Genomic DNA, 27814 nt, shown 5'->3' on the forward strand with positions numbered 1-27814 from the left:
AATGTTGACCTAGGAGATCGGGTCCCTCAATCCCCGACAGGTGAAATAAGTCGAGAGGTGTGTATAGAACTTTAGGGACCCAGCAGGGAACAGTTCTCCAATTACAGCACAAAGCGCTGTGGTTGGTTGAATAGTGTGGGCACCCCATCTGAAATCTACCAGTATGAGTGTGCTGTCCACCCAATCAGGTTAGAGGAGTTTCTCTATGAGGTTTCCTGCTGGGCCCCCTAAAGTAGACTAGCATCAGTATTTTAAGGGCTTCTATATTGCTTCTTCAGGGAAATGTTTATTTCCTAATTAAACTGTTTTATTTCCCTAGAATGAAGACCATTCTCAGCAACCAGACTGTTGACATCCCTTCCAAGGGTGGGTGTTTATCATTGTGGAACTGTATTTATCATTGTTTGCCATGACAATGCTTCTGACCACTTATCTGTGTTCTCTTAACAGTCAGTATTTCCTTGAAGGGCCGCACAGTAACTGTGAAGGGGCCCCGAGGAACCCTGCGGAAGAACTTCAACCACATCAATGTAGAGCTGAGCTTACTGGGCAGACAGAAGAAGAGGGTGAGTGTTTCAATTGTTGGCAGTATTTCCTGGCATTCATTTTTTTTTTCTTTTAACAAGCATGCTCTTTTCTCTTTTTTTTTAATGGCTTTAAATTCCTTATTTCTCTAGCCATTATAAGGGACAATAGGGAAATGGGCAGGACCATCTCCATTGGAAACACCTGACGAAAGGAGCACAAACATGCTAAATAGCCTCCACCCTCTCCCAGCGACCCCCCCCCCCCCTGTCCTGGATAAACCTTTCAAAAGTCAGCTCCAATACTTTTTTTTTTTTATTTCCCTCACTAGGCTGGTGTCCCCAGGGCTGCCGCTGGGTTTTTGAGTCTGCTTGTAGACTAGGCCAGTGACGTGGTATGCTTACTGGTTTGAAATCGGCACAGGATACAGCCAGTATATGGCTGATCCTGCACAATTCCTGGCTGTGTTCATTACTATTCCCCCTCCAGGCCACCATGGATAGTGGGGAATGATATAATTCGGCTTCCAGTGATTGCTGGAGGCCAAATTATTGTTTTAAAAGCAACTTTCAGCTCCGTCTTCTGACGGTGCTGACGTTACTCTGAGTGCCGCTATAGCTGTAATTCCTATTATGGCCTATGGTGGCGCCGGCTGCGCCCAAATCTACCTGCGCTGAAAAGCACTGGGCCGACTGGTATATTCACCATTCCGGCTCTGTTGCTGCTCTATTCTCCACTGCCATTGCGGTACCACAACGGCACACGCTCCTCCCTGCTCAGCCATGCTGCCTAAACTTCCAGCAGCATCTGAATGTGACTTTGGTGTGTGATGTCATTGGTCATGTAATAACCTCCCCCGGCATTCCCTGATTTCCCTGAAATTGTGCCAAAATCATTTTTTTTTCATTCTCCTTATATTGTAAGCATATTTGCAGACTGCTTGCAAGCATTGCCTACAATTTAAAAAAATGCACTTTTTTTTTTTTAGCTTTGTTTGCTGCTTCCCCCCCCCTCCACTGAAATTCATTGGATTCAATACAAAAAAATGAATCTGAATTGGTGTGCAAGGGGGCTCAGACAGCGTCATCAGAGGGACACGCCGGGGGACGAGATTAAGTGTAACAACTGGATAAGCCTGACTCGTCCTTACCAATATTAGTTGTTTTTTTTTCTTTCTTTTTATTAGGACTAGTCAGGCTCGTCCTTAATGCTAGGGAGGTTAAAAATAACATAATGCGAAAAAGGGTTAGGAGCAGACATACTTGTATAAGAGGGAAACCTCTTGATCCTGGTTGAGGCTTCCCAGGCCCTCCTGACACTTCTTGCCGCTCACTGGGACCTTCCTTAACATTTGGGCCACGCTCTTCTTCTCGTGCAAACACATCTGTGCAGTAGCAATGGAGCTGCCGAGCTGCTTCGGATTACTGTTACTTGCGCAGGCACAATGCTTTTTCCTTCGACCATTCAAGCAGGTGGTTTCTACAGGATACAGGCCAAGGGTTTGTTGTACAAAACACCCAGATCCAGGGGTTTGAGCTCAAGTCTTTAAGCCCTGTTAATATCTGCTGGTTTAGCTTCTCCTCATTTTCAAAGATTTATGGAGGAAATATTTGAGATGCTTATTGGCTGTCTTCTGTCTGTATTGCAGCTCCGAGTTGACAAATGGTGGGGCAACAGAAAAGAGCTGGCCACAGTACGCACAATCTGCAGCCATGTGCAAAACATGATCAAGGGAGTCACAATGGTAAGTTTGTCAATGTTAAAGATGTAATTGAGCTAATTTACAAAGTAAGCTTTAATGGCATGTACTCCTGTCACAAGCCCAGCCTTCTAAATGTAGGTTCAAAAAAATTAAGGGCTTTTCAGATGGTAAAGCAGGAAATGTAGACACTGCGAAAGTCTGGAGGGCGCCCATACAAATTCTGGTTATAAGGGGAAATTTGGTCACACGCTATAGAGGGTGCTTTGGGTGGTGTAATGTATGGGCCATCAATGTACTGCTGCTCCTGGTGAACTCCTAATCATTTGATATTTTGTCTAAAATCAAGACATATTGGGCATGATTAACAAAGCTTTTTTCATCTGGTTTCTACTTTCACCTGCTCTATTTTTAAGCTCCGAAAGACCAAAAATATTAGAGACACTGTAACATCAAAAAGTTCCCTTGGGGGGTACTCTCCTTGGGAGGGAGAAGCTTCAGGGTCCCAATGAGGCTTCCCACGCCGTCCTCCGTCCCTCGGGGGTCTCGCTGCAGCCCTCCGAACAGCGGCCCGACAGATTCGACAGCTTGTTCAATATTTACCTTTCCAGGCTCCTGCACAGGTGCTGTTGCGGCTTTTGGCTCCGAAGTAGACGGAAATACCCGATCTCAGTTAGGTCCGCTCTACTGCGCAGGTGCCGGAGACTTGCGCAGTAGAGCAGCCCCGACGGCGATCTGGTATTTCTGCCTATTTTGGAGCAGAGAGTCGCCACAGCGCCTGCGCAGGAGCCGAGAAGGTAAATATTTACATCTCCGCTGTTCGGAGGGCTGCAGCGAGACCCCCGAGGGACGGAGGACGGAGTGGGAAGCCTCATTGGGACCCTGAGGCTTCCCCCTCCCGAGGGGAGTACCCCCAGGGGAACTTTTGATGTTACAGGTTTTCTTTAAAGAGACTCTGTAACATTCAAAACATCCCCTGGGGGGTACTCACCTCGGGTGGGGGAAGCCTCCGGATCCTAATGAGGCTTCCCACGCCGTCCTCTGTCCCACGGGGGTCTCTCCGCAGCCCTCCGAACAGCCGGCGACTGTGCCGACTGTCATTTCAATATTTACCTTTGCTGGCTCCAGCGGGGGCGCTGTGGCGGCTTTCCATTCCGAACTACACGGAAATACCCGATCTCATTCGGGTCCGCTCTACTGCGCAGGCGCAGGAAACTTGCGCCTGCGCAGTAGAGCGGACCCGACGGCGATCGGGTATTTCCGTGTAGTTCGGAGCCGACAGCCGTCAGAGCGCCTGCGCAGGAGCCAGGAAGGTAAATAATGACGTCACCGCTGCCCGGACTCCACGGAGGGCTGCAGCGAGACCCCTGACGGATGGAGGACGGCGTGGGAAGCCTCATTAGGATCCGGAGGCTTCCCCCACCCGAGGTGAGTACCCCCCAGGGGATATTTTTATGTTACAGTTCCTCTTTAAGGAAATAAAAGTAATATTGAATTGAAGGCAATTGGGAACAAATTGCTTTGATTCTTTTGCTTGTCAATGTGCTGAGAGGTTAGTTTTATTATATTAGGTGATAAGTCAAGTATGAGAAGCTTTGTGAATAGAGCCCATTTTGCAGCTCGTGGAATCTGCTGAAAGCCAAATGGAAATAAATCGATGCATGTATGGTCTGCTTATACCTTTGTTACTGGGATAAAACTCCTGCTAGAAAACATGTACTCAATACAAATAAAAACATTTCTCTTAGCTGTTTATATTATTACCTGCATGATCCTGCTCTTAGGGCCTAGCAAGTGGAAGGTGCCAGGCAGCCTGACATGCCTGTACTCCTCCCCAGTCTCCTTCCTTCCAGTGAGGTGTCCCTGCTGGGACAGCTGACACGTGGCTCTTAAAGTGTTCCCAAATCGACTTGAGAGAAACGTGTATGTACAGTGCAAAACATATATAATAGCCAGACTGTTTCATTTATTTTGCTGCTTGAAAAAGTTAATTTTCAGGCATGCAAGTGACAGCTTCCGTATTGTCGAATATAGGAAACATCACTGGCAAATTACCACCATAAGTTTTCCTGGCAGAATACAACATTCACTGTACTTTGTACATGTTAAAATAATTTATGGGGTATCTAAAAGTTATTTTTAAGAGGACAGATCCAATCGTTTGTCATCAATGTTGTTGTTTTTTTTTTTTACCTCTGGTTCACTTGAAATGGACCAAACAGTGCAGTTAACCTCTGGCCCAACCACAATCAGTGGTCTCACCGTCATACTGATCTTTAAACTAAGTCACGGCTATTAGACTGTAAAATGAGTTTGTGCGCTCTTCTGAGGGACAGTTGGTAAAGGTAGCCATACATCATTTGACTTGGCAGCCGATGGACCATCCAATCTGATGAAAATTGGTGCTGCCAAGAGCATGCCCAATCGTGAGTTGCATGTTTCGATAGCAAACATGCTGGAAAATCTCAGCCTGACATGCTTGATATGGTGTGTGGCAGTGCAATAATCATGCAATTGGAACGGCCTGCCTGCAGTTACCTGGGGCTTCCGCCAGCAGCATAAACACATCTGAGTCCCACACCGTCCTCCCGTGGTCTGCCAGGCGGCCCCGGTAACTGGTGCAGTCTGGGTCTTCTGCACATGCGGGGACCTCCCGCGCATACACAGTAGACTTGCACTGGACCCAACAGAGTTAGTTACCGGGCTGAAAGGCAGTCTGTGGGAGGACGGCGTGGGACTCTGATGTGTTTATGCTGCAGGAGAGAGCCACGGGTGAGTATCAAATCTTCTTTTCAGATCTCTGGTTTACGTTAAATGATTTTTGCAAAGCCTTTAAAAAATAAAAAACTGTCTTGACTAAAGGTGCGTACACACGCTGGACTGTCGTTGGCACGCCCACCCAGCGGGAGGTAACGACGGAGCAGTCGTTGCCTCCAGTCCGGCGTGTGTACGCACCTTTATGCTAAGTCTTTCTGGGCTGTTTGTATGTGTTTGGTAGCCTGTGGTGCACTCAGTAAAACTGTTTTTGACTTATTTTCCAGGGTTTTCGTTACAAGATGAGATCCGTGTATGCCCACTTTCCCATTAATGTAGTTATTCAGGAAACTGGGTCACTGGTAGAAATCAGAAACTTCTTGGGTGAAAAGTACATCCGCAGGGTACGCATGAGACCAGGTATGTAAAGTGGCATTTGTAGCTATGCACCTATACAGAGCAAAGCTCAGTTGCTAACTTCTATGCAATACAAACTGCTCAATATAATTCTTGACAAAGGTGGCACTGCTGCCTGTGCTCGTCACAGCTTTGTAGGGTGGTCTTTGGCACAAGATTTTCCATGCGTAATTGCAGAAAGTACAGATTTTGTTATCCTTTTTGTTTACCTGAGCTGCATGTGGTGTCTTTGCTGTAGCAGCTATTTGAAGACTGATTTATAAAAGATGTGCAGTAAAGCTTCCCTATTCTTTTTAAAGTCCATATAATCTGTATCACCCTTGTAGTGGCTTCTGGAGTATACAGATTACCGCAGTGATGATGCCAGGTTGTTTTTGTCTTAAACTGAGATGAACCTCTGGCACACAAATATTTAGAGAACCTGAGGCTGCATCGAAAAAGTAAAAAAAAACTGCTCCACGCCGCCTCCCGGATGAATCTGTGCTGCTCCATGCAGTTCTCTGTGGCCCCGTTCATCCTCCGCAACCGGCACAAGAAATCCAAGATAACCGCACCCTGGAAGTACTTCCTGGGTCACATCTTAGCTGCTGACTGGAGGAGGCGAGGGAGTGAGGTGACAGGCAGGGGAAGCAGGTTGATGTCTGGAAGGGCAAAAGGACAACAATCAGATTGTCACTAGCTTTGAGGGGGGACAGCAGGGCCTGACAGCGGCACCAGAAGGACACAGATGCATGTCATTGGGTAGAGAACATGCCTCAGTGTCCTACAATCTATACACTGTCTGCTTTTGGTACTCTTTAAAGGGAACCTGAGATGGTGGATTACCAATAAAATATACATACCTGGGGCTTAACCACTTGAGGACTGCGGTGTTAACCCCCCCCTAGTGACCAGGCTATTTTTACTTAATTGGGCCACTGCAACTTTAAGGCAAAGCTGCAGGCCCGTACAACTCAGCTCACAAGTGATTCCCCCCTTCTTTTCTCCCCACCAACAGATCTCTCTGTTGGTGGGGTCTGATCGTCCCCACATTGTTTGTTTGGTTTTTTTTAATACATATTTATTTTTCCATAAACTTTAATATTTTATTTTTTTTTACTTTCCCTCCCTTCCTCTCCCCTGCTGGCCAATCACGCGATCGGCTGTCATAGGCTTCTGCCTGAGAGCCGATCACTCTCTTGTCATCCAGGGGGACAGCCGTGTCACACAGCTGTCCCCAGTACAGCGCTGCTGCTGATTGCAGCGCTGTACAAAGCAGTTAGACGGCAAATAGTCTCCCGAGCGGCGAGAGACTGAAGGGCGGGGATGCGCGCGATCTCCTGCTAGCCCCATAGAGGACAGTTCACGCCAATGGCCGTGGAGTGGTCCTGGGGCTGCCGCACTGCTCACGCCAATTGGCGTGGAGCAGTCGGCAAGTGGTTAAAGTACACTTGCCTCTGGAACCTATATAGATTTCAGTTCCGTTCCTATTGTTGGTTAAATAATTTTGCCTGAAGTTCTTTGTTGTACCTGTTTTCCAAACAGAACAGAAGCTTATATTGTGTTGCACTCCCAAAGTTAACATATTTCTCTGCAAAAAAAATACCATTCTGAATGTGAAATGAAGCAGTCTTTGTCACACTTTTATTCCCGTGCATGATTGGATGATAGAAGTGGGCACAACAAGTTCAGTTCACTGCACTTCCATAGTCATATCCTCAGTTTTCTTGACGGAAAAAAAACTAAAGAACGTGTTTTGGGTTTTTTTTTAACCACCCTGGCGTTCTGATTAAATCGCCAGGGTGGCTGCGGGAGGGTTTTTTTAAATTAAAAAAAAACTATTTCATGCAGCCAACTGAAAGTTGGCTGCATGAAAGCCCACTAGAGGGCGCTCCGGAGGCGTTCTTCCGATCGCCTCCGGCGCCCAGAATAAACAAGGAAGGCCGCAATGAGCGGCCTTCCTTGTTTTGCTTACATCGTCGCCATAGCGACGAGCGGAGTGACGTCATCGACGTCAGCCGACGTCCTGACGTCAGCCGCCTCCGATCCAGCCCTTAGCACTGGCCGGAACTTTTTGTTCCGGCTACGCTGGGCTCAGGTGGCTGGGGGGACCCTCTTTCGCCGCTGCTCGCGGCGGATCGCCGCAGAGCGGTGGCGATCAGGCAGCACACGCGGCTGGCAAAGTGCCGGCTGCGTGTGCTGCTTTTTATTTGACGAAAATCGGCCCAGCAGGGCCTGAGCGGCAGCCTCTGGCGGTGTTGGACGAGCTGAGCTCGTCCAGACCGCTCAGCAGGTTAAAGCAGAACTGAAGATTGCTTTAAAAAGTTTCACTTACCTGTTTCACTTACCTGGGGCTTCACCAAGCCCCCTGCACCTGTTCTGTCCCACGCCGGTCCTGCATGATCCTCCGTTCTCCCCCCGCGGTGCAGTTTACTGCCGACTTGTAAGTCAACTGCACCTGCTCACCCTGGGCCACTCGTATCCTTCATGTTACCTTCAATGCAAGTTAACGCAAAGAAAGATACACGTGGCCCCGCGTATTAGCAGTCTTCAGTTCCTCTTTAAATTTGTATGGAAGTTTATATTGGAGGCATTGAGGATGATCTTATCCCTCTGGGTGTCTGAATGGCATATCCAAATATCTGGAAGTTCAATAGTGTCAGTTCTTTTATTTTATATGAATTGAATAATATACTTCTAAAATACACTAAAATCAGTTGGTTTTTTTTATGGCGCCTCTCAGAGCATCGGCAGCCACACAGGCTGATTGAACAAAAATGCACTCATTAAAGAGAACCTGAGGTGGGTTTGAAGAATATTATCTGCATACAGAGGCTGGATCTGCCTATACAGCCCAGCCTCTGTTGCTATCCCAAACCCCCCTAAGGTCCCCCTGCACTCTGCAATCCCTCATAAATCACAGCCACGCTGCTGACAAACAGCTTGTCAGAGCTGGCTGTGTTTATCTCTATAGTGTCCGTCTGCTGCTCTCCCCGCCTCCTGCAGAACTCCAGTCCCCGTCTGCATCCCTTCCCTCCCTGCTGATTGGAGGGAAGGGATGGGGGCAGAGACCGGAGCTATGCAGGAGGCGGGGGAGCAGCCGAGACTGACACTACAGATGTAAACACAGCCTCACAGCACGGCTGCTGTTTGAGGGATTGCAGAGTACAGGGGGACCTTAGTGGGGTTTGGGATAGCAACAGAGGCTGGGCTGTATAGGCAGATCCAGCCTCTGTATGCAGATAACGTTCTTTAAACACACCTCGGGTTCTCTTTAAGTTTGTGTCTCATCTCATATATTCTGCTTGCAGTTTCTGATGAACACCATACAAATTTAAAGCTGGAAATTGAAAGCACAAGTAATGGTTTTCTATTCATGACATGAAAGTACATTTTATAGGAAATGTATATGGCAATCCTGTCATGAACACTTGAATGGTTTCCTTGGATGGTGTACTGGCTATTGTCCTTGATAGTGTTAACACTCCTGGAAATATTCCTGGGGGTAGCTGGTTCATGACTGGAAATGCCTTCATCTGCATAATGGTAAATGGGCCTTGCCTGATGTTTGTGAACATTACTAGAGGTTCTGATGGCTGAGTGGTAAATGAGCCTGGCCATGTCTGCTGGCTGAATGTCTCTGGGTGTGCTTCTGGTCAATGTCAGTGGAATTGCCACTATTGCCATGGCAGTGAATATGCTTATTGACATGGTAATTAATGCCTTCAGCATTTCAGTGCTTGTGATGACACATTACTTCCTGCACACGCCTCCCTTCAGAATTGTCACTCGTCTAGCATGGTGCTCATCTTCAGTGTAGTATGGCACAGTTTATTGCTGGTGGGTGCTCTGGAATATTTTGTAGGTCTGGATGAGCTCTAGTGTGGTCCGATTCTGAATTGCGGTAAAGTTTTGGGCCATGACTGGGGCAGTTAACGTACCCTTGTCGCCGCCTGTAACCAAAACGCTCCATGTCCCTCCAATACTTTCACCTTCTGGGTTTTAAGGAGGAAGCATTGGAGATAAAATATGATGGAGCGCATCGGCTATAGGGAGTGAGAAGGGTAAGGTAACTGCCATGGATTGCAACTCTATTTGTAATCCAAATGCAGTATTTCTACGGAGCTCATCCCTAGTTGTGGGGGCTTATTAGGCAGACTGGTGGGTGAAACTGATGTGTGGAGCGAGTCTCCAGACTCCTTGTGAATGCTGCTTCTTGCGACCCCCTGGTTTGCCCTTAGATTTTAAAGGGAACCTAAATTGAGAAGGATATGGATTTTTCCTTTTAAAATACTAGTTGCCTGACTCTCCTGCTGATCCTTTGCCACAGCCCCATAACAAGCATGCAGATCAGGTGCTCTGACTGAAGTCAGACTGGATTAGCTGCATGCTTGTTTCAGGTCTGTGATTCAGCCACTACTTTGGTCAATGAGATCAGCAGGACTGCCAGGCAACTGGTATTGTTTATAAGGAAACATCCATATCCCTCTCCATTAAGGTTCCCCTTAATAATAGTTGGAGTGGTTAGAAAACTTTTGCATTCCCCCTTGAAACAATTATGTATCGTGGTTGGCACCAGGAAGTTAGAATCGCTGCCCGGCAGGGGGCAACAGTCATATTAAAGTTAGAATTTTATATTGAACTCATCTTTCACCCCTACCTAGTAAATACTTGTCAGTTTGTCCAATTTTGGCATATTTGTTGTGAGGAAAATTGATGCTGTAAAGGACAACTGTAATGAGGGGATGTGGAGGCTGCCATAGTTAGTTTTTATGCAATACCAGTTTCCTGCTGATCCTCTACCTCTAATACTTTTAACCATAGACCCTGAACAAGCATGCAGCAGATCAGGTGTTTCTGACATTGTCAGATCTGACGATTAGCTGCATGCTTGTTTCTGGTGTGATTCAGACACTGCTGCAGCCAAATTGATCAGTAGGGCTGCCAGGAAACCCAGTAATGTTTAAAAGGAAGTAAATATGGCAGCCTCCATACCACTCTTGCTACAGTTGTTCTTTAAAAAAGGTCAACTTACCTGGGGCTTCTTGTAGCCCCCTGCAGTCATCTTGTGCCCGTGCAATCCTTTCAAGACCATCAGGCAGCAGTGGCGACTTCCTCTAAACTATCCGACCATGCGCCTCATCGCATTCCTGTGCATGGAAGCTTTATCTGCAGTATGGGAAAATCGCTCCTGCACATGTGCAGAGCCCTTCCAGCAGCAGGAGTGCGATTAGGGTGCTTGTGGCTCGGAGCCATGCATGCAGTTATCTGTGACTGGCCAGCTCTGAGGGGGTCATTGCTGCTCATGGAAAGTCAGTGCAGGAGCAGGATGACTGCAGTGGAATGTAAAAAGCCTCAGGTAAGTTAAACGGCTTTTTCTTTTTTTTTTTTTTCTTCACACAGCCATGTGCTGTATTTAAATGTAACAGTAAGGCCAGTTTCACATGTGCAGCTGCAGGCAGTGTGTGCACCACCTGGCATTCCCGGGCACTGGGAAGCACCTCGGTACTGGTAATTCTCCATGGAGATGCCCCGGTCTTATGGGGACACATTGGAGCACTGCTCCACTCAGACATGGCATGAGTTGGTTTTGTACTGCCTGGTGACCACAGAATGCCAATCGCCAACACCTGTGTTTGGAAACATTACTATTAAACTGCAGCCAACTTCATCTTCTCAGTACGTTAGAATGTCACTACAGTAAACTCAGTCCTGACTATGAATTTACAAGGTATGACACTCCGATAGAGTAAAATACTTGGCCAGGTCTCTTGAAGTTGATGAGAAGTGGCTTTTGCTGTATTTAGGCAATTCATGTGGATTCCAGTTAAATCAGTTTCTGTTGTATTGTCTTGTTTCCAGGTGTTGTCTGTTCCTTGTCTCAAGCCCAGAAGGATGAGCTGATTCTTGAAGGCAATGATATTGAGCTGGTTTCAAACTCAGGTATGTTACCCATGTTTGCTGAATTAGCTTTTATCTGGAGCAGTCGGCATCCATACCAAATGTCTAAGCTTGTAAGCGGTTGTCTGTAATTGACCATTGACAACTGTGCAGAGTGACTAAGACCTATTAGGATAGTGTACTTACCTGTTGTCTTTGATGTAGGATTTGAGCAGTTGACTCGGGTTTGAATCCTGGCTCAAGCAGTACATAAAACAGTAAGGAGTCTTTGTGCAAGGATCCCTACTGATCCTGGTTGCCCATGGAGCCTGCACTAAGTGGCTGCAGCCCTGACGCACATTGAGTCCACCAGGAGAAAAGCGCAATATACATTCTGTCTTGTCATAATCTAAAATAATCGCCTAATGAGAATGTTCCAGTGGCATACATGATACATACTCAACCCTATCCCCTCCCCCCTCCAAGTGAATGGGAACGTTTAGAATTGCGCGGTTACCGTCGATTTCATAAATGCGGCGTTCTGATCCCAATTTAACTCGTCGTTTCGGCCGTCCCTAGAAGCCGCATGCGACATCCAGGGACGGCTAGCCGGCGCGGATTCATGTCCCCCCTGCAGGGGCGAGAAACGCTGATCGCGACGATCTCCGTACTGCTGCCACCGAACGAGACGCCACAGGACAACGCGACTTCCTGGCCGCCCCAACACTGCCTGCCGCCCATGTGTACCGGCCCTAAAGCCTCATCTACACAATACAATTTTTTTTGTGTGATTTGATCGTATCGAATTTGATCAATTAAATCCGACATGTCCGATTGGTATTCGATTGGTAGTGTGATCGATTTGCCATTGTTTTAGGAAGAGATGTGCTTTTCCAAAGTTTTAGTATTTGTTCACCTTTATTAGACACTGAAGCGAAACACTCATATGGTTACAGTATAATGAATTGTATGTGTAGTATGAATAATTAATAGAACATTAACGGCAAAGAAGTCTTATTTTTTTTATTTTCAGTTAGGGCCTATTTCCACTACACGCGTAATCTGGATACAGAAAAACTGACTTATATGAATGCCTATGGGCCTGTTTCCACTATCTTTTTTTTTATTGTATGGGAAACAGTGCATGTGAAATCTGCAAACTGCGTTTAGTGGAAACCGGCCCATAGGCATTCATTGAAGTCAGTTTTTCTGCATCCAGAATCCGCATGTAGTGGAAACGGGCTCTAAATGGCCACATCCAGAAATCTGGATGCAGAAAAACTGATGCAGAACTAGTGGAAATGGGCCCTAATATAGCTTTTTTTTTTTTTTTTTTTTTTTAAATAACGCTACGTCATTCTCTAATACTTGCAGTTTACAAACTACAACCAGCATTTTAAACTATGAAACAGAACAGAGTGAATGATCCTTTGAACTCCTGCAGTAAAATCTCATCTGAAGTTGTCTTTCACCGTTTCTTTGTATAAGTGCTTCAGAAAACAGCACTGAAGCCGACTAAATTAGTCAGAGCTCAGAGAAGCTTTTTTACATAGATAACTGAAGTTTAACTCTTTCTGTGCTGGAAACAATAGGACTCATTTCTGTGCTACTACTGTTCTATTTTTAGCTGTGCTACACATACAATTATATAAGTTTTACTTTCACTTCAGATTCCCTTTAAAGAGGCCTTCCTGTCCTCCTTAGGGCCGCAGTGAGGCCACTGTAAAGGGTCCCAGTGCTGCAGTGGCTTGATATAGGACGGTGAAAGCCTCTTTAAGATCCTGACACTCCAAAGCCCCCCCCCCCCCGGCAATTTATTTCCCCTAAACCACTTAATTACAAGAAGACTTATAAAGACGTCCTGCTAGAGCCTCTTAACGGTGTTTTTATAAGTCACAGCGCTGCTGCCATTGTGCACGTGAGATTAGTGAGAAAATACACCTTTATTTCCAAATATATCGTCACCATACTTTGTACTAGGGACATAATTAAAATCTTGTGATAACCAGGACAAATAGGCAGATAAAATGTGTGGGATTTGTGTACAGTAGCAGTGTTTATATTGAAACTATAGGGGATGAAATTGGAGAAAGTGTATTCATTTTTCCCCCCTTGATTTTCCCTTTGAAATGCATAGAAAAGAATTACTGAAAACAAATATCAACCCCCAAAAGCTTAATTGGTGGTGAAAAAACAAGATATAGACCATTTCATTGTGATTAGTAGTGATTAAGCTATTGGCAAATGAAAGGGATGAGCAGTGAAAGGTGAAAATCGCTCTTGTCCGTAAGGGTAAAAACTACATTTGGGTGAAGTGGTTAAATAACAGATGCCTGGCAGTGCTCATCTCTTTGGCTACAGTAGTGTCTGAATCACACACCTAAAACAAGCATGCAGCTAATCTAGTCAGATTTTTGTAAAACATCTGATATGCATGCTTGTTCAGGGTCTATGGATAAAACTATTACATGCAGGGTGGATCAGCAGAACAGCCAGGCAATGTGCATTGCTTAAAAGAAAATATTTTGTCAACCTCAATCAGCTGTATGAAGAGTAAATCTTGTTACTGCACTTGATTTTTCTCCATGATACATGCAGTTGCATGCAGTTGTGATTATTGGCAGTTAGGCCAGCATGGTATGGTCTCGCAATGCTTTGAGGTGGCTCATTCTCCAGGCCTATGCATCCTCCTAAGCCCCTGAGGAAGCTGCACTAGTTAGTATCACGTTGCACAGGAACGTTGTCTTCTGTTCCACATTTAACTTTCTGATTTCCATCTTTTGATCTTAGCCGCATTGATCCAGCAAGCCACCACAGTGAAGAACAAAGATATCAGAAAATTCCTGGACGGTATCTACGTCTCAGAGAAGGGAACAGTCCAGACAGCTGATGAATAAAAGGTTGGCTGAAAAATACATCTCAGAATAAAAAAATGACTCCCATTTACATCTGTCTCTGGCTAAATAGAGTTGCACTGCATTTGTGCTGAGTGATTCCTGGGGTGTATGTAGTAGCATTTTATATATTGAGCTCTATTCACAAAACTTCTCATCAATGACTTATTAATCAACTAATAGATAAAAATAACCTTTCAGCATATTTACAAACAAAATAATCACTCAAAGTAAGTTGCTCCTGATTATCTTCATTTCAATATTCCTTTTCTATTACGATTATATTTTGCTCTTTGGAAGCTTAAAGTAACATCGATAAGGTGAAAAGGAGAAATATCGATAAGGTGAAAAGGAGAAAAACAGGTGAAATAAACTTTGGGAATCGTGCCCTTTATCAACATATTTGATCTCACGGTGGTAATAAACCGCTTAAAGTATACTCGAGCTGAAGGTCAGGCACAAAATCACACGTGCCATACCAGGCTAACATGCTGGCAATCCAGCCTGCTGCGGAAGTCCGGATTCCTCTCCTCCTGCCCCCCCCCCCCCCCCCCCCCCCGGAGGGGCAGGCATTACGGAGAGGGTTCGCTCGCATGCTGCCATGTACAGGAGGCACACTGTATAGAAGCTGCGATTAGGTGAGTTGCCACTCTGCGGGGAGGGAAGAGAGACAGCAATGCAGTCCGGGCCTTCTGTAGAGGCCTTTGGTCCCTGTTGATGCTTGTGGTCTCTCCAAAGATTAGACAAGGGCTTGTCTGTAATCTGATCGGGGCTGCGCTCCTCTAAGTGTGGCCATGCCTGTGCAGTATCAGGGAGCCAGCTGATGCAAATCCTGCAATAAATTAGTTTGTCTACTTCCTGCTTTCATGGAGGCAGTCATTAACATCCTGTGTTAACCAATTAGCTCTCTGCTGAGGCACTGCTGAGGCACTGCTGAGGGATCAAATTACAATTTGTGATTATTCACTGAGGTGGTGGAATTAGACTGCTAATCTCTAAATGCATACAGGGTGCATTTCTTTTACCTTTCTGTCCTGTGCAAGAGTTCAGGTCCACTTTAGGTCAAATTCTGTATGTTTTTCAGTTGACTTGCTCTAATTACATCTGTTTAATGGATATTTTGTTTAGATTAGTCCATTTAGGTTGTCCTGTAACCAACGCAACTATACCTGCTACATGCCGAGTGGGTTAACTGTCTTTTGACATCGCCACACCATGTGTACTCCTAATAAAAGCCAGCCCTGTAGGGTTAACGCGATCGCTGCCCCTCCTTGACGTCTCAGTACAAACTTACTTTTATGTAGTAAACTCAGTCCTCCGGTCCCAGCAAATATAAATATACAACGTATAACCAATTCTGATACAATAAACTACTTTTCCTGGTCCCTTGGCGTTCACTATAAAGGGATTCTGCTGTATTACTCAAAATCTGAAGAGTATTTGGAAACCGTTAATACACAGAGGTGTATTAACGGTTTCCAAATACTCTTCAGATTTTGAGAAATTATAAATGTATTCAGTCTGTAGAATTTCCTAAACCGTAGCTTGTTGTAATGATTTCACGTATAAAACTAAACCCCTTGGGCTATAAGTTAGTATGTGTGATGTGGTGATTATCTGTAGGTCAGTAGGATGTGTAAGTAGAATGCATGAGAACACAAGTTTTGTACCTTTGGTCAGACTGTTCCTTTACTAACATTTATCACTTTTTTTTCAGGTTGAATTTGGAAGTCCCGAACCCAGAGCTGCATTCAATAAAGTCCACTTATCTATGTAACTGTTTTGTGTAGTTTGCTTTTTGTTGAGGTTTTTATAAACTACACAGCACACAGTATATAAAGCATTAGCATACTGAGTGATTACAGGAGCCATATGGAGTTGTCTTCATAACATTTTTATTGATTTGCATCATACATATGAGAAGAATATAGAATGCATAGCAAAATGGCATATTATGCAGAAATATAAGATGTTACAGCCCCTGCAGAGAGTAGATGACACTTACACAACTAGAGTACCAGTAGCTCTATACCAACACTATAAGGCCAAGCTATGAAATGAGACTCTCTATTTCAAGGGGCCACTTCTCAGAGTATGCGGTCCCAACTATCTGGACATTCAGTGTTCATATTCCCTGCTAATCAACCAAGGGTGGAGTATACACTCTAAAGTGGACCTGAACTCAGAAATTCCTCTCTGCTCTAAAAGATACACAACATAATAAAAAAAATTGTTACAGCTGATACAAATCCTGCAATACATCTGCAGTGTCTACTTCCTGCTTTCATGGAAGCAGACATTAACATCCTGTTTACCAATTAGCTCTCTACTGAGGCAGCCAGCTGACAACTGAGGTATTTAATTACAACTTGTGCTTACACAGATGAGGGGGGATATTAGACAAGCTAAACTAAATATATACAGGGTGCATTTCTGAGTTTTCCTTCTGTCAGGTCAGGTCCACTTTACCTTAACCTAACAAGGCGGGGTGAAACATTCTGCCATTAAAGTCTGGTTCACACGGGCGCCTGCCCGGCTTTTGGAGGCGTTGCGGCAGCGTTACGCTTGAGCATTCAGTGGCATTCATTTGCAGTCAGTTTTTCTCCCCCACAGGGGGCATTAGCCGCAGCAGTTAACCGTCCCAGGACGCTACATGTAGCGGGTTGCCTTCAACGCCAGGGAAAATTGGGATATGAAGTTGGCACTAACGCCCGTAAAAGCCTAGTACAAACGCAGTCGTAAACGCGGGGCAGATGCCCTTGTGTACCAGCCCTAAAGGAGAGTATTTTAAGAAATGAGTGGGCAAAATAAAGGGGGGGGGGGGGGGAGAACCTGCCAAGGACTTTACATACTGTACATTGTAAGAGACTGGGGAGTCCCGTAAGAAAAGTAAAGTAGGACTTCCTTCTTAAAGGGAAGGTTCAGGGACTAACGAAAAAAAATAAAAATCCATATCCACTTACCTGGGGCTTCCTCCAGCCCGTAGCAGACAGGAGATGCCCTCGGTGCCGCTCCGCAGGCTCCTGGTGGCCGACCTGGCCAGGTCGGGCTTCTTCTGCGCTCCATTGTGCGTTTCATGCTGGCGCGCTGACTTCATCGGACGTCCTCCGGGCTGTACTGCGCAGGCTCAGAACTACTGAGCCTGCGCAGTACAGCCCGGAGGACGTCCGATGTCAGCGCGCCGGCGTGAAACGCACAATGGAGTGAAGAAGAAGCCTGGCCAGGTCGTGTCGGCCACTGGAGACCACCGGGAGCGGCGCCGAGGGCACCTCCTGCCTGCCACGGGCTGGAGGAAGCCCCAGGTAAGTGGATATGGATTTTTTTTTTTTTTTTTCGTTAGTCCCTGAACCTTCCCTTTAAAGACTCTTAAGCGAGTCTCAATTCTCTTTTTTTAACCTATATTAATGTTAAAGGGGAACTTAAGCCTAAACAAACATACTGTCATTAAGTTACATTAGTTATGTTAATTAGAATAGATAGGTAATATAATCTCTTACCAACCCTGTTTTAAAAGAACAGACAAATGTTTGTGATTCATGGGGGCAGCCATCTTTTTTGGTTGAAAGGAGGTGACGGAGCAGGAGACACAGTTCCAACTGTCCTGTGTCCTGATCAAAATGTAAAAAAAAAAAATTGCACCAAAACAGCAGAACCGGAACAACATTAGAAATCCCATCATGCTTTGCACAGCATCAGGGGAAAAATGCCCGGGCAGTTTTCTTCTGTGCAGCTAAAAATGAGGTTTGTATAAGAGAAACAAAGTTCTGATGCTGTGAAATTGTTAAAGAAACACCAGGCCTTTTCAGTGCTGCTGAGTCGATTTAGTCTGGAGGTTCACTTTAAGCCCCATAAGCACAGCTAAACCGCCGCTATCCTGTGGCAAAATGAGGTGTTAATACCCCCCAAATCCCCTCTTCGGGGAGTGCTTCCTGCTTGAGGCAGAGCTACAGCCATAAGCTCTGCCTCAAGCGTGTCAATCCCTGCTGATCGCTGCCTCTCCCCCGCCCCTCTCATCTGCCTTCACAGAGATGGGCGGGGAGAGGTGGTAACAGGTCTAAAGGTATCCCCAGTGGAAGTAGCCAGGTGTATTGGGGTTCCCAGCACAGGTATCCAGGTCTATAGGTGTCCCCAGTATAAGTAGTCAGGTCTATAGGTGTCCCCCAGAATAGATAACCAGGTCTACAGGTGTCTCCAGAATAGGTAGCCAGGTCTATAGGTGTCCCCAGTATTGATAGCCAGGTCTATAGGTGTTCCCAGCATATGTATCGAGGTATATAGGTGTCTCCAGTATAGATAGCCAGGTCTGTAGGTGTTCCCAGCATATGTAGCCAGGTCTGTAGGTGTTCCCAGCATATGTAGCCAGGTCTGTAGGTGTTCCCAGCATATGTAGCCAGGTCTGTAGGTGTTCCCAGCATATGTAGCCAGGTCTATAGGTATTACCAGTATATGTAGCAATGTGAATAGGTGTCCCCAGTATATGCAGCCCGGTGTATAGGTGTTCCCCAGTATAAGTTGCCAGGTGTATAGGTGTTCCCCAGTATAAGTTGCCAGGTGTATAGGTGGTCCCCAGTATAAGTAGCCAGGTGTATAGGTGGTCCCCAGTATAAGTAGCCAGGTGTATAGGTGGTCCCCAGTATAAGTAGCCAGGTGTATAGGTGGTCCCCAGTATAAGTAGCCAGGTGTATAGGTGGTCCCCAGTATAAGTAGCCAGGTGTATAGGTGGTCCCCAGTATAAGTAGCCAGGTGTATAGGTGGTCCCAAGTGTCTCCCTCAGGAGGGGAGGAGCGCAGTGAAAGGAAGTGAACAGTGGGGGGAAGTCTCCCCCCTTCCCTCACCTTGGGGCCCCCTTCCTGGCTCTCCCCTCCGGGCCTCCAGTAACTCGGCGGCTGGCAGCGGGCGGAGACTTACCGCCGTTCCTGCCGCAAGGGACGCTCTGCTCTGTGCGCAGCTAGTCTGGTCTACTGAAGACCAGACTAGCCGCGCACAGAGGAGAGCGTCCCTTGCGGTTGGAGGCAGGAACGGCGGTAAGTCTCCGCCCGCTGCCAGCCGCTGAGTTACTGGAGGGGAGAGCCAGGAAGGGGGGCTCCAAGGTGAGGGAAGGGAACACCCCCCCCCCTTCTCCACCGCTGTACATACTGCTCCCTTTCACTGCGCTCCTCCCCTCCTGCTCAGGGTGTTTTGGTGGGCCCCCCTGACCACGGGCTCTCGGTGAGTGCCCCAATGGTCAGTCTGCCCTATCAGGATACAATCAGCATGGAGGACACGGCAGCATATGGAGACCAAACCAGAGCCTCTCCAGATGCTTCCCCCGCACACCACCTCCTCTGCACTCACCCCTGGTATTGGGGCCCCCCACAGCGCGCCTGTGGAAGAAGCTGTCACCGTGCAGCACTGCCTGCTGCGATTTGGACTACAATTCCCAGCATTCCCCACTCTGTAGTCTAGTGTCACTACCTCGCTGTACAGCTCCGCGTGCAAGCCTTGCAGCCAGGACTTAACCCCGCCCACTGTATGTCTGCTGGGATCTGGACTACAACTCCCGCAACCCCACTCTAGTCTCGTGTCGCTACCTCGCTCTACAGCTCAGCGTGCAGGACTTAACCCTGCCCACTAGGCACTTCGCTTCCGAGCCCCGAAGACAACAGTCGTTTCTGGTATGTGATCCCGCCTCTGTGTCCCCCCCCCCCCCCCCCCCCTACATTCTACAGCAGTGTGTCTCCCAACTGTAGTGTATACAGAGCAGTGTAGCAGAGCGAGATTCTATACCTCCACGCCCGCCCCTTTTTCCCCGACACCAATGCGAGTGTTAAAGAGACTCTGTAACAAAAATTGTATCCTGTTTTTTTTATCATACTACAAGTTTCAAAACCTATTCTAATGTGCTCTGGCTTACTGCAGCACTTTCTACTATCACCATCTCTGTAATAAATCAGCTTATATCTCCTGTCGGTCTTGTCACCCTGTGTCTGGAAGGCTGCCAAGTTCTTCAGTGTTGGTTCTGCTATGCACTCCCCCCTCCAGGCCTCTCTATGCACACTGCCTGTGTTATTTAGATTAGGGCAGCTTCTCTCTGCTCTATTATCTTTTACAAGCTGGATAAATCGTAATTGCGGCACGGAAGGCCGAAATAGCAGTATAGAGGGTGCTATTGTGGCCAAGAACGCGAAGAATCACTCGCGTTCCCAGCCTGTCGCCGAAATCGGAAGTAGCCGCCGGCGGGGACAGGAGGATCGGAGCAAGGCTGCGAGGGCACCGGACAGCTGCAGGGGGGCTGAGGGAAGCCCCAGGTGAGTAAAACTCATTTTTTTGGGAGGTGACTTAAATGTTCCTTTAAAGGAAACATCCAAGCAAAAATTAAAATTCACTTACCTGGGGCTACCTCCAGCCCCTGGCAGCCGTCCTGTGCCCTCGGCACAGCTCTGGTGGCTCCCTGCCTCCTTCGCCGAACTGAGCGGCGCCGAACTATGCACCTGTATGTTAACCCCTAGCTTACAACCCAAAATGTACACTGCAGACCTTTAATCCTTTCTGCCATCTATCCCAAACCATTCCACCAAATGTGAAATAACCTTATCCTCCCCTGAATGCTATGTCACTTTCCTGATGCCAATCCCTAAAGCCTGGTACAAACTTTCAATTATGATTGGCCAATCACTGACCAATTTTACCATCTCGGTGTAGTATTAGTGCTTACCTACAAAATCTGCTCATTGTATTCAATATCTTTTGACCCTCATACTACATGGAGGTGGTAAAATTGGTCAGTAATTGACCAATCATAATTGAGTGTGTACCAGGCTTATTATTTACTTCCTTTTTTTAAAATGCTTTGATGCTTAACCCTGGTAAAACACTTTAAATTTTGATTGGCCAATCGCTGATCAATCTTACCACCTCCATGTAGTGTGAGGGTTTACCTACACAAATCTGCTCCTAGTACTCAATGTTTATTGACCCCGAGGCTGTGTTCCCACTAGAGCGGAGAGCGGACATTTGTTGTCTGTCCTCAGCTCATCGAGTGAACAGCTCCTATTTTATAATTAGGAGCCGGTCACACTTGTCACGCTGCAATGGATCCACGGGATCCGTGGCAGTAAGCGGGCTGCACTTCTTTGCAGTCCGCGATAATCCCAGGCAGGGGGACGCCATCCACCATATAGCCTATGGGGGTAACGCATCTACCACGGGCTGCAGCAAGACCACCGGAGTGGACATTACACTGTCTGCTCCCGCTGGTCCGGCACAAGTGGGAACTTAGCCTAAGGCCTGGAACCCACTACAAAGCGCTATCGTTGATTGCAATTGCTAGTGTTTTTAATGAGCATTTTGTAAGCGATTTCATGAGCGATTTTAAAAAGTGTAAGCGGTTTGCCAGCGATTGTGTAGCAATTTGCGATTAGCGTTTTTAATTCTGATTGGTCCTTTCAATTAACTTTATTTACATTTTACAATTTTTTACAGTGTGCAGTAATTTAAAAACACTAGAAAAATCGATGTGTAGTTTTTGAAAAGCGATTACGCCAGCGTTTATATACCTTTTACTTTAGGTGCAGAAACGCTAAAATTGCTGCATGTCCTGCGTTTGTGATTTTGGTAACTGCAATTGCTCCAGTGGAATTTGGCCCATCCATTAACATTAGCTGAGCGTTTAAAGAGGAACTGTAACGTGAAAACTTCCACTGGGGGTACTCACCTCGGGTTGGGGAAGCCTCAGGATCCTAATGAGGCTTCCCACGCCGTCCTCCGTCCCTCGGGGGTCTCGCTGCAGCCCTCCGTACAGCGGTGACGTCATTATTTACCTTCCCGGCTCCAGCGCAGGCGCTCTGACGGCTGTCGGCTCCGAAGTAGGTGGAAATACCTGATCGCCGTCGGGTCTGCTCTACTGCGCAGGCGCAAGTCTCCGGCGCCTGCGCAGTAGAGCGGACCCGGCTGAGATTGGGTATTTCCGTCTACTTCGGAGCCGACAGCACCCACAGCGCCCCCGCTGGAGCCTGCAAAGGTAAATATTGAAGTCACAGTCTGGTCTGTCGCCGGCTGTTCGGAGGGCTGCAGCGAGACCCTCGTGGGACAGAGGACGGCGTGGGAAGCCTCATTAGGATCCCGAGGCTTCCCCCACCCGAGGTGAGTACCCCCCAGGGGCGTTTTTTAATGTTACAGAGTCTCTTTAAGGAAATTGCTGGTATTTTGAAAACCTCCCTAAATGCTCACAAAATTTGCCCTAGTGTGTTCCTACCCTCAAGAGTTGGTCCATTTACAAACTGCCTGCATTTTCAAACATCATTTGCATAATCCTGCATCAACTCAGAATTATTTGCATCTCACTGATCTTCCCTAGTCGTTATTGTCCCTCCCCCCCCACCCCAGCTGCCGGGTCCTCTCGCAGCCCCTCGTAATTATGCCAGTGTGCATGGAGTTTGTATGTTCTGCCTATTGTAGCATGAGTTTCCTCCAACCAGTCTGGTTCCTCCAACATCCCACAACACTGATCAGGGTTTTTTTCTGAGTAGTGAAATCTGATTGTAAATATGTCAGGGATTAGATTGTGAGCTTCATTGAGGGACAGTTTCTGGTATAATCATATTCTCTATAAAGTGCTACAGAATATTTCAGTACTTTATTAATACAAAATGGTAATAATGGTTGACTATTGTATAGTAATGCTGCTGTACACTCACCTAAAGGATTATTAGGAAAACCATACTAATACGGGGTTTGACTCCCTTTCGCCTTCAGAACTGCCTTAATTCTATGTGGCATTGATTCAACAAGGTGCTGAAAGCATTCTTTAGAAATGTTGGCCCATATTGATAGGATAGCATCTTGCAGTTGATGGAGATCTGTGGGATGCACATCCAGGGCACGAAGCTCCTGTTCCATCATATCCCAAAGATGCTCTATTGGGTTGAGATCTGGTGACTGTGGAGGCCATTTTAGTACAGTGAACTCATTGTCATGTTCAAAAAACCAACAACAACAACAACAACAAATAACATTTGTAAAGCGCTTTTCTCCCGTGGGACTCAAAGCGCATAAGCATGGCTCCGACCATCGTGGTACAGAGGAAGAATTTTATAAATCTGGAAATGCCAGGCTAAACAGGTGGCTTTTCAGTCTGGATTTGAATAGCTCCAGGGATGGTGCTGTCTTTACTGGGTGTGTTAGGGAGTTCCAAAGAGTAGGGGCAGCATGACAGAAGGCTCTGTCTCCAGATTTTTTGAGGTGCACTCTGGGAGTGACCAAGTTTATAGAACTTGCTGATCTGAGGTTGTGAGAGGTGTGGTGCAGCTTCAGCAAGTCCTTCATGTATCCAGGGCCCAGATTGTGCAGGGATTTGAATGTCAGCAGTCCAATCTTGAAGAGTATTCTCCATTCTATTGGTAGCCAGTGCAGTGAGCGAAGGATCGGTGTAATGTGACAGTGGCGAGGCTGGTTTGTTAGCAATCTGGCAGCAGCATTCTGCACTAATTGCAGGCGACGCAGGTCCTTTTTGGGGAGGCCAGCATAAAGGGCATTGCAGTAGTCCAGCCGTGATGTGATGAAGGCGTGGACTAGGGTTTGAAGATCCTCTGGGGGAATCAGATGTTTAATCTTTGCAATGTTCTTCAGATGAAAGAAGGAAGATTTAACTACAGATGAAATTTGGTTTCTGAAACTCAATTCCCCATCGATTAGTACGCCAAGGCTGCGCACAAGGTTGGAGCTGTTTATGTCTGAATTCCCAATCCTGATTGGTGTTGCTTTGGGATAGAGCTGTTTTGATGGCGAGCACTGGCTTTGGACAAACAGGACCTCAGTTTTGTCAGCATTCAGTTTCAACCAGTTATCATTCATCCATGCCTGAAGCTCAGCTAAGCAAGAGTTTATTTTTGGGGTAGGGTCTGTTCCACCAGGTTTGAAGGACAGGTATAGCTGTGTGTCATCGGCGTAGCAGTGGTACGTCAGGCCATGTCGTTGGATAAGTGTACCGATTGGCAACATGTAGATTGCAAACAGCAGAGGGGATAGGATTGATCCTTGTGGCACTCCGAATTGTAGAGGTGCAGGTTTGGACATTATATCTGAAATCAATCTGAAATGATTCGAGCTTCGTGACATGGTGCATTATCCTGCTGGAAGTAGCCATCAGAGGATGGGTACATGGTGGTCATGAAGGGCTGGACTTGGTCAGAAACAATGCTCAGGTAGCCCGTGGCATTTAAACAATGCCTAATTGGCAGTTTTAAATGCGGCTGTTTCTGAGCGATCCGCCAGGTGGATCGCTCAGAAGCAGCTGTATCAGTCCGCCGACAGTGCGTACACACGCCGGACTGTCGTTGGAACACCCACCCAGCGGGAGGTGACGACGGACCCGTCGTTGCCTCCAGTCCGGCGTGTGTACGGACCTTAAGCATCGTTTTTTTCAGCAGATAGATGGTTCGATAGATAATTTCCGACACGTCTGGTCTTATTTTCGGTTGTTTTTTCTGATAGATTTCTCATAGAAGTGAATGGAAATTGCTAAGAAAATCGATCGAAAATAAGATTGGACAGTTAATCGACTGAAAAGTCTCATCGTGTATTCCCAGCATAAAAGATTCTTGTGTACACATCAGATATACAGTCACTATCAGATATGTTTATCTGACTTTAAAAATACAGCGAATACTTTATTGCAGCAGCACAAGTAACTATTTTAATTGGTTTATTTCATTTTTGTGGACTAAGCACTGCTATTACTATATATACACAAGTTATTTATGATGCTTATTATATGAGAAATAGAACATTTCATCATAATTTCTCCTGTAATTACAGTTTATGTTCATTAGGAGTTGGTGAATTTTTTCAGACTCTAGGTACCCAAAAAATACTCTGACTTCATCTCCCAGATTCCGACTCCAAGGCCCTGCCCACATGTAGTACTTTGCACCCCCCCACCATAGCAACACACAGAATTAGGCCTCAAACTGTCATCCGAGCTCACAATCTAATCCCCTCCATAGTGTCACATGTCCATCGTGGTCTAGGGCCAGTTTAGGGGGAAGCCAATTAACTTATCCGTATGTTTTTGGGGTGTGGGAGAAAACCCACAGAGACAACATACATATATGGCTTTAGGCTGCTTTCACAGTGGGACGTTACAGGCGCACGTTAGTGCAGCCTGTAACGCTCCCCAACGCACAGCAATGTAACTGCAATGGGCTGTTCACAGTGCCCATGTTGTGTTACATTGTAACACTGCACGTCAATCTAAAGTGCAGCATGCTACGGCGTTAGAGCGGCTTTGCCGCGTTAGCCTGCTTGCACAGGCGCAGTGATTAGCCACATTGCTGATTAATATTCACTGCACTGTGCTGACGTCACTGGCGGGACCACGTGATGCGGAGTGTTCCGCTCATATGGTTTCCACCAGCGCATGCGTACTATAGTACGCATCACGGACACATCAAAGAGCCGCTTAACGCGGCTCTTTGCTAACGTCCTCTGCCACAACCACCATGCGTTGTGTTACGTGTACCTTATGCGACCTTAACGTAGCACCTAACGCAACGTCTTAGTGTGAAAGAAGCCTTAAGCAAGGACAGTATCTGCATGGAGTTTGTACAAGCTTCCCATGATGGCACGTGTAATCAATGAGCAATCCAATTTCCTCCCATATTCCAAACACATACTGAGGGGTTAGGCTCCCTACACACGATTCCGATTCCGCTTTTTAATCGGATTTTACATCCGATTCCGATTTTTAATCTTGATTGCATGCTGCATTTTTTTATCTGTTTTTCTGTTGAATGTATTCAGGGAAAATTGGAAACGGAATCGCAAAACGGATTTGCAGTGTGCAGGGAGCCTTAACTGGCTTTACCACTTTGGTAGGGACTTTAGGTTGTAAGCTCTTCTCATGGCTGGGGACTAGTTATAAAGGGGGCAGTCAGCCTGTTCACCACCACTATTCAGAATTCCATGTTTATAAAAGGAACGACAAGCTAAAAAGTTTACCGCCGATCAGTCTGACTTCTAATTTCATCACCCGTTTCAGCAGAAATCCACAATCTAAATCTCTGATCATTATACTTTAATGTGGTAATTATGCTGATCTGATCATGAAATAGTATTCTCTACTTCGCACGTGGAGCAGTGGTGACCGCATGGCCGCTATGAAGGTCAATACACTGCTACTTCTTCTAGTTTGCAGTAACAGCGTGGCTGGCAATCTGTTAGGCCCTTATTTTCACTCAACGCAGGTGGGCGTGGTGATGCACAGTTCTGCATTGCATCACGGCTCTCCCAGATGCACTTGCGATCCCATTCATTTGAAATGAATGGGATAGTTGCACAAACGCACCAAAATACATGCAACCCTATGTGGTGATTACGTGGTGAATAGAAACGCATGTATGGAGACATCAGACAGTGCAGTGTTTGTACTTCTGATGTCCCTGCGAGTGTGCATTGCGCTGTTTTCAAAAGTGCAGCTAAAATCGCACAGATGAAAACAAGCCCAAAGACCTCTTTTCCGTAGGAGGCTGAACTGCACCTTTTTGGCTGCTGGCCACAAGCACCTTTAGGATACATTAGATGCAGCCTATCGGCTATTGGCTAACGGAAAAGTACCTGGCTTTCCCCCCACAGGCAGAAAAAAAAAACCCACCTCTTAGGGCCCATTCACACTTAGAAGTGCAAAACGCCAGCGTTTTACGGGAGTGATTTTCCCGCGAAAAAATCAGTGGACACTGCGGTGATTTTCCCGCAATCAGTTTTAGTGCTTCTATAGCACTGAAACGCGATCACTGGGAAAGTGCATGAAAATGGTGTAGGCTACGCATTTCAGTTTTGCGATTTTGGGTGATTAGCGCAAATCGCCCAAGTAAGAACGCCCATAGGGTTTTATTACACGAGCACTTTTAAAAGCGCTAGCGTTTGTGCATTTTGCTGAAATCGCTGGCAAAACGCTGTAGTTTCAATGGGCCCTAACAATTACTCAGGGTTTACTCATTTTCATGCTTTTAATGCGTTTTTGCATGTGTATGTTAATTAAGACAGGAAAATAATACAATTCACTTACACATTCGGATTCACATGAAAAAAAAAAAAGTCTGCAAATGCATGCAAATTAGCATTTGCATGCAAATTTGCTTTCTTGTAGTGGAAACAAGCTCTTTCTCCACTCAGGTGATTGAAGCTGTTGACAACCAATTTAGGGGACCTTTAAAGGTGGGCGGCACTCTCATCTTGCAGCATTGGGTCACCGGTTCATATGGGAACACAGCGGCAGGGACGGATCTAGACCAAGTTGCCCCAAGTTGCGCCTGGGGCAAGGTCAGGTTTTGGTGCCTAAACTGCCATTCCCCATCCAAGTTTTGCCGCCTTTTTAAGAATTCAACAAACTGCGCCTGGGGCAAGAGACCCGCTTGCCCCCCCCTAAATCCGTCCCTGCACAGCGGTCACCTGCTAGCAACACAGAGCCTCTCCTGCCCTCTTCCAGATGCTTCCCCCGCACACCACCTCCTCTGCACTCACCCCTGGTATTGGGGCCCCTCAGAGCGCGCCTGTGGAAGCAGCTGTCACCGTGTAGCACTGCCTGCCGGGATCTGGATTACAACTCCCAGCATGCCCCACTCTGTAGTCTGGTGTCACTACCTTGCTCTACAGCTCCGCGTGTAAGACTTAACCCCGCCCACTGTCTGCC

General features: G+C 46.6%; 1 protein-coding gene across 1 annotated transcript; it reads left to right on the forward strand.

Moving 5' to 3' along the window:
• Positions 1-258: 258 nt before the first annotated feature.
• On the forward strand, positions 259-15925 carry RPL9 (ribosomal protein L9). The gene is made up of 7 exons (XM_068251556.1): positions 259-366; positions 451-566; positions 2174-2269; positions 5266-5398; positions 11237-11317; positions 14045-14154; positions 15866-15925. Exons 1-6 carry the CDS (start codon positions 321-323, stop codon positions 14149-14151), a joined length of 579 nt encoding a protein of 192 aa, XP_068107657.1. The 5' UTR covers positions 259-320; the 3' UTR covers positions 14152-14154; positions 15866-15925.
• Positions 15926-27814: the final 11889 nt, after the last annotated feature.

The sequence above is a fragment of the Hyperolius riggenbachi genome, chromosome 9, assembly GCF_040937935.1.
Source record: "Hyperolius riggenbachi isolate aHypRig1 chromosome 9, aHypRig1.pri, whole genome shotgun sequence".
Lineage (NCBI taxonomy): Eukaryota > Metazoa > Chordata > Amphibia > Anura > Hyperoliidae > Hyperolius > Hyperolius riggenbachi.

What these genes read in the sequence shown, in the direction of transcription:
- RPL9 (XM_068251556.1), top strand. Translation starts at nt 321, where the DNA reads ATGAAGACCATTCTCAGCAACCAGACTGTTGACATCCCTTCCAAGG. An exon ending in TGTTGACATCCCTTCCAAGG is followed by an intron (nt 367 to 450) that starts GTGGGTGTTTAT and finishes TTCTCTTAACAG; the next exon opens with TCAGTATTTCCTTGAAGGGC. An exon ending in TGAGCTGGTTTCAAACTCAG is followed by an intron (nt 11,318 to 14,044) that starts GTATGTTACCCA and finishes TTTTGATCTTAG; the next exon opens with CCGCATTGATCCAGCAAGCC.